General features: G+C 38.9%; 1 protein-coding gene across 3 annotated transcripts in view; it reads right to left on the reverse strand.

Moving 5' to 3' along the window:
• The window catches only part of tbc1d32 (TBC1 domain family, member 32), a 272,496-nt gene that overhangs the window by 239,011 nt on the left and 21,428 nt on the right, over positions 1-12,057 (reverse strand). For all 3 annotated transcript variants that reach the window (XM_078212743.1, XM_078212744.1, XM_078212742.1), the window contains exons 2-4: positions 10,760-10,918; positions 8,363-8,524; positions 6,211-6,388 (exon numbers count right to left, since the gene is read on the reverse strand). In XM_078212743.1, the coding sequence (XP_078068869.1) occupies positions 6,211-6,388; positions 8,363-8,524; positions 10,760-10,914 (495 nt within the window). In that variant the 5' untranslated portion in view covers positions 10,915-10,918. The remainder of the gene's footprint in view (positions 1-6,210; positions 6,389-8,362; positions 8,525-10,759; positions 10,919-12,057) is intronic.

A 12,057-nucleotide genomic window follows, 5' to 3' on the forward strand; every position in this document is an offset into this window, starting at 1 on the left:
TCTCTCGTCTCCCTGAGCAGTCGAGGATAGGTGCCATCAGGCCCTGGGGCTTTGTCAGTTTTAATGTTCCCTAAAAAACCTAACACTTCCTCTCTTGTAATGGAGATTTTCTCTAACGGGTCAACACCTCCCTCCGAGACACTCCCGGTTAACATGCCCCTCTCCTTCATGAATACCGATGCAAAGTATTCATTTAGGATCTCCCCTATTCCCTTGGGTTCTAAGCATAACTCCCCTCCTTTGTCCCTGAGAGGTCCGATTTTCTCCCTGACAACTCTTTTGTTCCTAACGTATGAATAGAATGCCTTAGGATTCTCCTTAATCCTGCCTGCCAAGAACATCTCGTGACCTCTTTTTGCCCTTCTCACTCCCCGTTTGAGTTCTTTCCTACTCTTTCTGTATTTCTCCAGAGCTCCATCTGTTTTCAGTTGCCTGGACTTAACGTACGCCTCCCTTCTCATTTTAATCAGATCCTCAATTTCCCTGGTTATCCACGGCTCTCGAATCCTACCTAATGTACAAGAATCCCAATTCAGGCAGTTCGATTATCAGGATCCAATGAAAAAAGAGCCAATTCAGGTTCAATGGGCCAGATGTCCTCCTCCTGTGCTGTAATCCTCTATGATTCATGCGGTGCTGTATACAGTAAATCATGAATATAGATTTTTCTACTGTCCCTGTGTTGTAACTTCTCTATTTCCTCTTCTGCCTCTTTCCTTTTCATTTCTGTCTCTCTCTACTCTTGTTTCTCTCTCTGCCTTTCTTTCCTTTCAGGTGGAGGTCATAGGTGACATGTCATAGTGTGAAAAAGGGATCCACCAATGGCTGCAGTCTGCATTCTGTGGTTTTGAGGAAACTGTAGCACTCAGCAACTCCCAGCCCAATACTTCCCTCAATTACTCATGCTTGTCCCTATCCTCTTATTCCCAATGCAGAATCCAACCCTTTACCTTCCCAATATGTTCTTCACTTTACTTGATCAATACCCTCAGTTTTCCCTTGAAATAACTGATGAAACTTCATACTCTTCCCTCATCCTTGCTCAAGCGTCACACTTAATCATCTATCTAATCTATTCCCTCCTTCCACTAACAATTGCTCCTCTCCAAAAGGCAAATGATAAGAGACCGCATCACCCTCAACCTATCAGTTTCTTTCCTAACCTCCCTTCCTATTAGTTCATGAGAAGAAATCAACAGTATGAATAAAACTACTTTGTCAGCTGAAATATATACCTATGAGCCTCCCTCTGTCTAATGAGGTCTATCTCATAGGTGAGCAACTAAGATCGGCTTCATAAGTGTAATTAATTAACAGTTAAAGTGACGAAACATCCACAACCCTCTGGGGTAGTCAAGTCCAAAGTTTCCTCAGTGAAGACATTTTCCCCCATCTAAATGATCAACCCTAGGGTGACCAAACATAAATGATCAATCCTGAGACAGTGCCCCTTGTTCTAGTTCCCCAGCCAGTGTCAACCAACTGCTGCGTGTACCCTATCAAGCATCTTCAAAATCTTGTACATTTGAGGTTACTTCTAATTCTTCTAATATTCTATAAAATTCTAAAAGAAAATGTATGCCCAATTTACTCAACCTTTCATTCTAAATCAATCCCCCTCATCCCAGGAAACAATCTAGTGAACGATTACTGGATGTCTCCAAGGCAAATACATCCCTCCTTAGAAAAGGAGACCAAAATTATGCTGAGTACTCCAGATCAGCTCTCACTAAAGCTGGATACAACTATAGCAAGATTTTCTTGTTCTTATACAGAAGTCCCCTTGTAATAAAGGCCAACAAAAAAATTTGCCTCCCCAAGTAGTCACTGCACCTTGTTATGATCCTAGCTGTTGTTATTATTGGACAAGTCAGATCCCAGAATGGAACCTGGCTTTATATAACTTATTTATTTTAAACTGTGGAGGGTTTTACTGAACAGATTAATCTGTTGAATTTTTAACAAAACGATAAAACATTTATTAAACAAAAAACATTAACTTTCTTACACTAGACAATAAAAAGCTTGGAAAGATTTCAACATAGGCACCAAGAAAAAGGATTCAACTGATGCCATCTCTTTTATCCCAGCAATACCTTTACAGAACCAATACTCCAGTGAAAGGGTACTACTATTTCCACATCAAAGGTAGACTCGTTCAGTTGCAAAGAGGTTTCTTTTCCAGTAGACTTCTGAATATTCACTAAAAATCCTTCCACAACTGGCAGCTCCCTTGAAATCCAGAAAATTCACTCTAAATTTATTACTTTAATTTCACAGTAATACACGCAAGTTCCTTAAACTTACTTCTTTAGCAGTCTGGTGTCATTTTCAACTACAGTCTTAGACCTTTATGGCTTCACTCTTATGGCATATCCATGCTAACTAAAACTGGTTTCCTTGTCTCAACCTGTTTGTGTGTGGATCTTTTCTCTAATCCCCTGTTGTGAGACAACAGTGATGTGGAGATGCCGGCGTTGGACTGGGGTAAACACAGTAAGGAGTCTAACAACACCAGGTTAAAGTCCAAAAGGTATATTTAGTAGCAAACGTCACTAGCTTTTGGAGCGTTGCTCCTTCGTCAGGTGAGTGGGAGATCTGCTCATACACAGCAAACAGGGCATATAAAGACACAAACTCAATTTACAGAATAATGAATAATGATTGGAATGCGAGTCTTTACAGCTAATCAAGTCTTAAAGGCACAGACAATGTGAGTGGAGGGGGCATTAGCACAGGTTAAAGAGATGTCTCCAGACAGGACAGCCAGTGAGACTTTGCAAGTCCAGGCAAGTTGTGGGAGATGCAGATAGTGTGACATGAACCCAAGATCCTGGTTGAGGCCGTCCTCATGTGTGCGGAACCTGGCCTCATATGTGCGGAACTCGGCCAACATTGTCTACCTGATACGCTGCAGGAAAGGATGTCCCGAGGCATGGTACATTGGGGAAACCATGCAGACGCTACGACAACGGATGAATGAACACCGCTCGACAATCACCAGGCAAGACTGTTCTCTTCCTGTTGGGGAGCACTTCAGCGGTCACGGGCATTCGGCCTCTGATATTCGGGTAAGCATTCTCCAAGGCGGCCTTCACAACACACGAGTTGCTGAGCAGAGACTGATAGCCAGGTTCCGCACACATGAGGATGGCCTCAACCGGGATCTTGGATTCATGTCACACTATCTGTAACTCCCACAACTTGCCTGGACTTGCAAAGTCTCACTGGCTGTCCTGTCTGGAGACAATACACATCTCTTTAACCTGTGCTAATGCTCCCTCCACTCACATTGTCTGTACCTTTAAGACTTGATTAGCTGTAAAGACTCGCATTCCAATCATTATTCAGTAAATTGAGTTTGTGTCTTTATATGCCCTGTTTGCTGTGTATGAGCAGATCTCCCACTCACCTGACGAAGGAGCAGCGCTCCGAAAGCTAGTGGCATTTGCTACCAAATAAACCTGTTGGACTTTAACCTGGTGTTGTTAGACTCCTTACTGTGAGGCAACAGCACCATTTTTTCTACTTTTTGTTTGTTTTAACTTCCCCAATTGTTCCTAACAAACTGCATACTAACTTGCCTTTGTTATGCAAGTACACTTGCGTTTCTCTTAACATAAATATTTAAAAGTTGCAAAAGTTTATAAAATAATTGTTTTCCAATTCTTACTGCCAAAGTGAATAACCTCATATTTCCCTCACACGATATTCATTCTCCCACACACACTTGCAGAGTGGTGCTCTTCAAGCTAGATATAAGCAATTATCTCTCTTACTCTAATGAAGAAAGGTACCCTTAGTCCTTCGTGGATTATATCCAATTACTTATCACCTTAATGTTCATCACTGAACCTGTCTATATCTTTGTCGCCTCTGTGTCTTCACAGCTCACATTCTGACCTAGCTTTGTAGGTCCCACATATTATACCTTTTCTAACAAGACTCAAGTGATTTAATCTAATTTAAATGATATAAATTGAATTTCAAAATTCAACTGGTGTCTTTTTTTGAAATTGATCTAATGTTACTATGAAGGCTCTCCCTCACTATTCCTAGTGTCTCTATTTCTTTCTCTCTCTACTTAATATACAGGTGTGTAACCAGATGTTTTCCCTCACTCTTTTACAGACATAGCCTTTGCTTTAAAAACTGCTCAATATAAATGTTCCCTCAAAAACAATCTTCAAAAAATTTGTCCTCCTATTTTGTAAAACTATTTGAAGAAAGCAGCGGTGTAGAAAGTGGAAGAATTTGCCGAAAGGTATTCCATTAGTGCAGCTGCCTGAAATGTGCTGTTACACCCTGGGACACTGTACATACTCTCTAGCTATAGGATATAAATTGAGCTCACAGTGTTACAGCTCTGGGCTAAAATAATGCCTATAGAAGAATTATAATGAAAACATTAATACAGAAAATACAACTCAGTAGATAAATGTAACCATTTAAAAAATATATATATTGTTTTGGAAATTTTATTTTGCTTAAACTCTTATTTTTAACATTAAATGTTTCAGTTACTATGAAAAATGATAAACAAAGAAAATAATAGAAACCATTTAAGCAATTTCCAGAAATCTGGTGACCAGATTATGCATTCACGAAGTGATATGCTATACAAAACAGCAGGGGTTGTGTACCACATAACACTGAAAAGACCTGTCACAGCACCACCTAAAGGAGTAACAAGGAATACATATATTTATTAGATTTTTGAGAACAATTGCTTTGAACAGAATCAGCTAACAGGCTGATTCGTAAATATTTATGAAAAATTCTAACCATTTTATACAGATACATAGAACATGAAAATACTTTAAACACTCCTTTATTTTTCGCCAGTTTTCTTAACTCTTCCTTCTAAAAAAATTTTAATTTCCTTTTCTTATAAAATTTCACAAGTAGGGACAACCTGTAATGTTTCCCAATTGGCCACTCACTACACACAAGTCAGTGTGATTACTGGAAGGCTATTTATCTGTTGTGTTAATTTGTAGCAGATTATGATCTCATACAATATCAAATATGGTGCCGTACTAATCAACTGAACAGTAGGAAGTAGGAATAGAGGACAAATTTCCCCCTCAACTGCTCTCTTATGCAGCTTCCTCGAAGTCAATCATGGTTCAGGGATTGAACCCAGGCTGTTGGTGTCATTCTGCATTTTACTCTAACCACCTAATCAAGTGAGCAAACCGGCCCACTTTTCCCACTCACTAACAGAGAAGAAATCACCTCTAGTCCATTGAACTCACCACCACGAAGATCCAAATTTCACAATGCACAATCTGTACAGCCCCTTGATATATTACATTGATCGGCAACTAACTGGGAGACATTAAGAAAAACTTAAATCATCCAGGATAGGATATTTTTCAGAAATAGTTATATTTTTGTAATTTATGTTATATTACTGAAGTGGATTTTACAGCTAACCACTGCTGATACGGTGAATAATACAAAATGTTTTTAAGCATAATGTGTCAAAAAATGATGGAATTAATCCAGAGAGATATGATGATTTTTAACATTACTTAAAATTTTAAATTATAAAAATCAGACAATGGATAGAAGTATTTTTAAAAATAAAATAGCTCAATAACCTGGCAGATCAGTGCACGACTTATAGTAATGTAGCCAATACATACTAACCAAAAAGGTCCTAAATTAATCTGTTGGTTGGTATTAGTTACATCATTTTTTGACTAATTATGCTTAAAAACATTTTGTATTATTCACCATATCAGCCGTGGTTAGCTGTAAACGTCCATTCATGAGTAATATAACATGAGTTATAAAAATGTAACCATTTCTTAAAAATATCTTATCCTGGATGATTTAAGATTTTTTAAAAATGTGTCTCCTAGTCAGATCAATGCAATATATCAAGGGGCTGTACAGATTGTGCATTGGGAAATTTGAATCTTCATTGGTGAAGAGTTCGATGGACTAGAGGTGATTTCTTCTCTGTTAGTGAGTAAGAAAAGTGGGCTGGTTTGCTCATTTGACTAGAGCTAGAGTGTGATGACATAAACAATGAAACACTTCAATTTGAATATTTTTACTCAGGTTTAAGGAGAGAAAGAACTCGCTAAGGTCCTTGCACTTTATAACGAGCAAACAACCATAATTAGTGGCCAGATTGTTAACACTCAGTAATATGAAACACTCAAAGAAAGCCCACTGAACAAGAAGCATGTTATCTACCTGATTGAATGAGGATCCACTATCAGAACAACTGTCCATGCAGTAACTAGTGTGCTGCTCATGCTGTTTTCTTCGGTGTAGTTCTTCTTTCTTTAGCTGATCTTCTTCAAATTTATTAATCAGAGATTCAACTACTATCATCATAGTATTTTTCAATGATTTCATCATCTCCTTGTATCTGTAACAAAGCATGACAAACTAACATTTTACAAAGTAATAAACTTTAGCTTATTATTAAACCAGTAATACTGTACTTATCCTTTAGTAATTTTACAAAGCAGAAATTTGATCCTGTCGGCTCAGTATGTTGAAAACACCATAAATGAGAAAGTAAATTTAAAAACCAAGCTGATAAAGATGGTCCCTGCCCTGACCAAGACTTAAAGCAACAAACATATATCCAGTTGCACATAGAAAGCTGCATGAGACAGATTAGGATCTCAATCGTCTAAACAGACAACAGTATCCTCGTTCCAGAAGCAGATGGTAGTGAGAGTCATTGGAAAACAGGCATCAAGCTCATCACACAGGCATCCATCCATCACACTCAAGTAAACATGTCATCCATAAAGCCGCACAGTAAGGTAACTGGCAGAAGAATTTATCTCAGCACTGCCAGGAAAGGCACTCTGATAGAGTGGGAGAATTTTAAGACTATTTAATACTTCCTGTGTGTGGTCATGAACTGAGGATGCAAGACTAGAAGTCATTTGGATCATTGCTATTAAATTTTATAAAACAATCTTCTCCCAGAATGCATGCCATTACTGGATTGCAATGAGAGGTATCACAGTCGGCACACAGGTGCTGTCTGTTAATATGAGGCATTTGCAGCCTTCCATTACAGATTACCTGCACATTAAGGAGTGGACTTCCTTTTGGTTTCAAATTCTTAAATGGGAGCCTTGAATTACATAGTAATATGATCAATTGCACTAATTATTGAAAAAGCCAGTCACTCTATAAACTTTGTGGTTTCTGTCTTTGCTTGTCTATCAGATCTAAAGGTGATAATCTTCCAGCCCTATGGAACAGGGCATCAGTCATCCTTTGAATGCATTTTCTTACTGCTACTTAATCAATCAGCACAGGTCCCCACTGGATGTCTGGAATGTTCCACATATGTAGGGATGTGTAGTTGAGGATTTGCTAACATTCATTTCCGTGAAACTTCAGATCATCTCAGAGCAGGTCTAAGCACGTCACACGGTGTTACATCAATATTTATTGCCCATCCATAACTACCCTGAAGAAAGTGGTGGTGAGCCACCTTTTTAAACTTCCGCAATATATAGTGTTTAGATACTCCAAAGGATTGACCTAGCAGCAGTAAAGAAACAAGTCAGCATGATATGCAACTTGGAGGGGAACTTGCAGGTCATGGTGTTTAGATACATTTGCTGCCCTTGTTCTCAGTGGTACAGGTCACAGATTGAGAATGTGCTTTTGGAGCCACCTTGGTAAGTTGCTGCAGTGCATCTTGTAGGTGGTGGACGTTGTTTCTACTGTGCATCAGTGGTAGAGGGCATGAAAATTGAATGTGGTGAATGATGTGCCAATCAAGTGAACTGCTTTGTCCTGGATGGTGTGAAGCTTCTTGACTGTTGATGGAGCTGCACACAGCCAGGCAAGCGGAGAGTATTCCATCACACTCCTGACTTGTGCCTGATAGATAGCCTTTGAGGAGTCAAGAGGTGAATTATTCTCCATAGAGTTCTCAGCCTCTGACTTACTCTTGTAGGCACAGTATTTATATGGCTGCTCCAGTTCAGTTCCTCATCTATGGTAACCCCCAGAATGTTGATAGTGGTCTACTGAATGATACTACTGCCATTGGATGGAAAGGGGAGATGGTTGGATTCTGTTTATGGTCATTATCTCGCACTTGTGGTAGCACAAATGTTATTTGCCACTTATCAATCCAAGCATGGATGCTGTCTCGGATGGACACAGAAAGTTTCAGTATCGGAGGAGTCACGAATGGTACTGAACAGCCTCCAATCATCAGTGAACATCATCACCTTATGTCCAAATACCTACAATCTTTTAAGTTACAAATATTATTCATGTCCTAATTGAGTGTTTTTCTGGGTGCAAATGCAGGAAACAATTTTGACCATAATTTATGCAACTTATTCTTTATACAACTTACTCTTCAGATTCCCGAGTTTTTCTTGTAACTTGTTGAACAAGTGTGTCTTGGCCAGAACCTGGAGATCGGCCCTCTGCAGAAGTACATTTCTCAGTCTCCTCATCAATCACAGAGCCCAATGCAGTGTCTATATAATTCCGCAGGTACTTCACCAGCTCATAACTAAGAAAAAATCAGAAATTTGAAAAGAAGAAATTAAGGTTCTAACTGAAAGAATGAGTGATATGTTCATCAATTTAGTTTAAGCCATTTTACAAATCTGCTCAAAAGGTTTTTTGACTAAAATGTTAAGATGAACCAATGGATGTACAAAAACGTTTCATTTGTTGATTTTCTTCACAAATTTGTTCACTTAGTTCAAATGAAAGCAAAGGAACTGCTGATCATAAAAGTCTTCGGGCTTTAGTTCTTAACTAGATTTCCCCATCTTGTCACTGAATCAGTAAAGTGAATGAGGCATCACAGTCAATTTAATTGCTCAACTATATTCCAAGTTAAAGGTTAAACTTTGAAGTGCATCTGGAGAATAATGGAAACATCTATGGTTAAAGATTTTCACTGTGCTTTGTTTCAATGGAATCATAAATAAATTTTGCACAAATATATTCACAATTTCTCTAAATAGTAAGCAGAATAAATCTGCATTATTCACTGGGAATAAAAATGTAGTCAACTAGAACATAAAAATAAGTAATAGGAGATGTAGGTCATTTGGTCCTTCGAGCCTGCTCCACTACTCAAAAAGATTGTGGCTGAACTTTTACATCAACAACCAAAAATCTATCAATTTTTATTAGAATAGAAAATTAAGTTGGTATAACCAAGGTAGCACTGGCTCATATATTTACATAATAACATGATGGGTTACTACTCTCACCGGCAACATCGAAGTCAATGCAACGCCCACACGGGTCCTCGGGATGTGTGTGCGTGTGGCCTTGGAGAGGCAATGCAACATTTGAGAATCCCCCACTGAACTTTGAGAGATATAAGCTAATACCGACCACTCTCAACTGAGAAGTGGTGCAGAGTGGAGAACATAGGGGAAAAAAAAGTACTTCTGAAATTATTAATAATATGTTGTCAGTGTTTAGGCTGTCAAATTCAGCTGTTACTGGCTAAAGTTTATTCTTAATTTCTTCTATCTTCAGGCAGCATGGTAGCACAGTGGTTGGCACTGCTGCCTCACAGCACCAGGACCTAGCTTCTATTTTGGCCTTGGGTGACTATCTCTGTGGAGTTTACATGTCCTCCCAGTGTCTGTGTGGGTTTCCTCTGGGTGCTCCAGTTTCCTCCCAAATGTCCAAAGATGTATAGATTAGCTGGATTAGCCATGGTAAAATGCATGGGGTTATTGGGGTAAGTCAAGGAGAGGCCTGGGTGGGATGCTCTTTTGAAGAGTCGGTGTAGATTTGATGGGTCGATCGGCCTCTTTCTACACTGGAAGGATTCTATTCTATTCATTTGTAATGTTATTTATAAATGGTTTCCAATACTTTCTTTCTGCTTTTCAATCATTTCATCATCTTTTTCTGATGGGAGAACTTCACAGCTTTGTATTTTGCTGAAGTTCTATACACTGACACCACTGGTAGTTCAGAGAACTGATGTGGTCCAAATCTATCTTCTGTTCTCCTGACTATATATTTCACATTTCTCCAGGTAAGTGTTATGGCTGTTTAGGTGCAATAATACTAACTTCTGGCTCAAAATATTTGTTTGAACTGCATTAAAACCCAGACTAAGTCTTTACAGTCCAAAATGAAGAATCAGAAAAATAGTACACACATAAGCAGTTTAAGTTGGTCATAAAAAGTATTTTGTAAGAAGTTAAGGATAAATAATCACAACAATCAATTTAATTATAAGAGAGAAACTAATATCACGCTTTATAGTTTGGCCTCTAACGGGCGATACTGAAAGTTGAGATCACTACAGTGGCATGTGACAGTACAGAAAGTAAATGGAATGCTCCCAATTATATCATTCAAAGAACAAATTCATTAGAAATTTTTTTGCTTTCCCATATTCTCAAATAACATCCTTTCAATGAAACTATTAAAAACTTTCCCACATTCTGCATTAAAGTCTTTTCAACTTATTTTTGTAATTTTTACACTTCTCACCTTGATCCATGCTATCCTCTATTGTTGGGATAGTAAGTGAAGTTTGAAAAGGCCAATATTGAACTTAATTCATCGATTCCCCTGACGAGAAGTCATACAGAACTATGGGAAAGCTATCAGCTATTTCTTACCACTTTCTAGATCAATTTTGCTCTAGGAAAACCAGTGTGTGAATGCTAGTTGCAACTATAAATTAATTTTGGCCTCTTAATTGAGGATCAACCTCAATTAAGCATCTAAATCAACCAGTGATGGCATTTTCTTAACATACTTATGAAAATTTTCATCAGTTTCCTCCAAGTGTAGCAAGATCTCTTCAGCACATTCAACCGAAGGTGCCCCTGAAATTCTCTCCTTTATGCTCTTCAGTAGTTGTCTAAGCAAAGGCTGAAGTTCTGATTCAACCTTGCTGGAAAGATGGGACATTTTGCTGTAAAGATAATAAGAATGATTAAACTTCAGAATGTGACAATACAGTCTATTCTAGGAAAGATGTACTTGCACTAAAAAATGAATTAATCAACACAAATAAAGGAAATCAATAAAAGGGGACAGTAGCAGCACGGATATGAAATTAGCTTGGTGAAATTGGCAAGGTGTAAAAGTAACAGGGTTGTTGTGGTGGGAGATTTTAACTTCCCCTATATTGACTGGGACTCACTCAGTGCTAGGGGCGTGGATGGGGCAGAGTTTCTAAGGAGCATCCAGGAGGGCTTCCTGAAACAGTATGTAGATAGTCCAACAAGGGAAGGGGCCATACTGGACCTGGTATTGGGGAATGAGCCCAGCCAGGTGGTCGATGTTTCAGTAGGGGAGCAGTTCGGGAACAGTGACCACAATTCAGTAAGCTTTAAGGTACTGATGGATAAAGATAAGTGTAGTCCTCAAGTTAAGGTGCTAAATTGGGGGAAGGCTAATTACAACAATATTAGGCAGGAACTGAAGAATGTAGATTGGGGGCAGATGTTTGAGGGCAAATCAACATCTGGCATGTGGGAGGCTTTCAAGTGTAAGTTGATGGGGATTCAGGACCGGCACATTCCTGTAAGGATGAAGGATAAGTATGGCACGTTTTGGGAACCTTGGATAATGAGAAATATTGTGAGCCTAGTCAAAGAGAAAAAGGAAGCATTTGTCAAAGCTAGGAGGCTGGGAACACACGAAGCAAGTGTGGAATACAAGGAAAGTAGAAAGAAACTTAAGCAAGGAGTAAGAAGGGCTAAAAGGAGTCATGAAAAAGCATTGGCCAGCAGGATTAAGGAAAATCCCAAGGCTTTTTATACATATATAAAGAGCAAGAGGGTAGCCAGGGAGAGGGTTGGCCCACTCAAGGACAAGAGAGGGAATCTGTGTGTGGAGCCAGAGGAAATGGGCGAGGTATTAAATGCGTACTTTGCGTCAGTATTCACCAAACAGAAGGACTTGGTGGATGATGAGTCTGGGAAAGGATGTGTAGATAGTTTGAGTCATGTTGAGATCAAAAAGGTGGTATTGGGGTTCTTGATTAAGGTAAACAAGTCCCCAGGGTCTGATGGGATATACCCCAGAATACTGAGAGAGGCAAGGGAG

This window comes from Mustelus asterias, chromosome 5 (assembly GCF_964213995.1).
Source record: "Mustelus asterias chromosome 5, sMusAst1.hap1.1, whole genome shotgun sequence".
In the NCBI taxonomy this organism is placed as follows: Eukaryota; Metazoa; Chordata; class Chondrichthyes; order Carcharhiniformes; family Triakidae; genus Mustelus; species Mustelus asterias.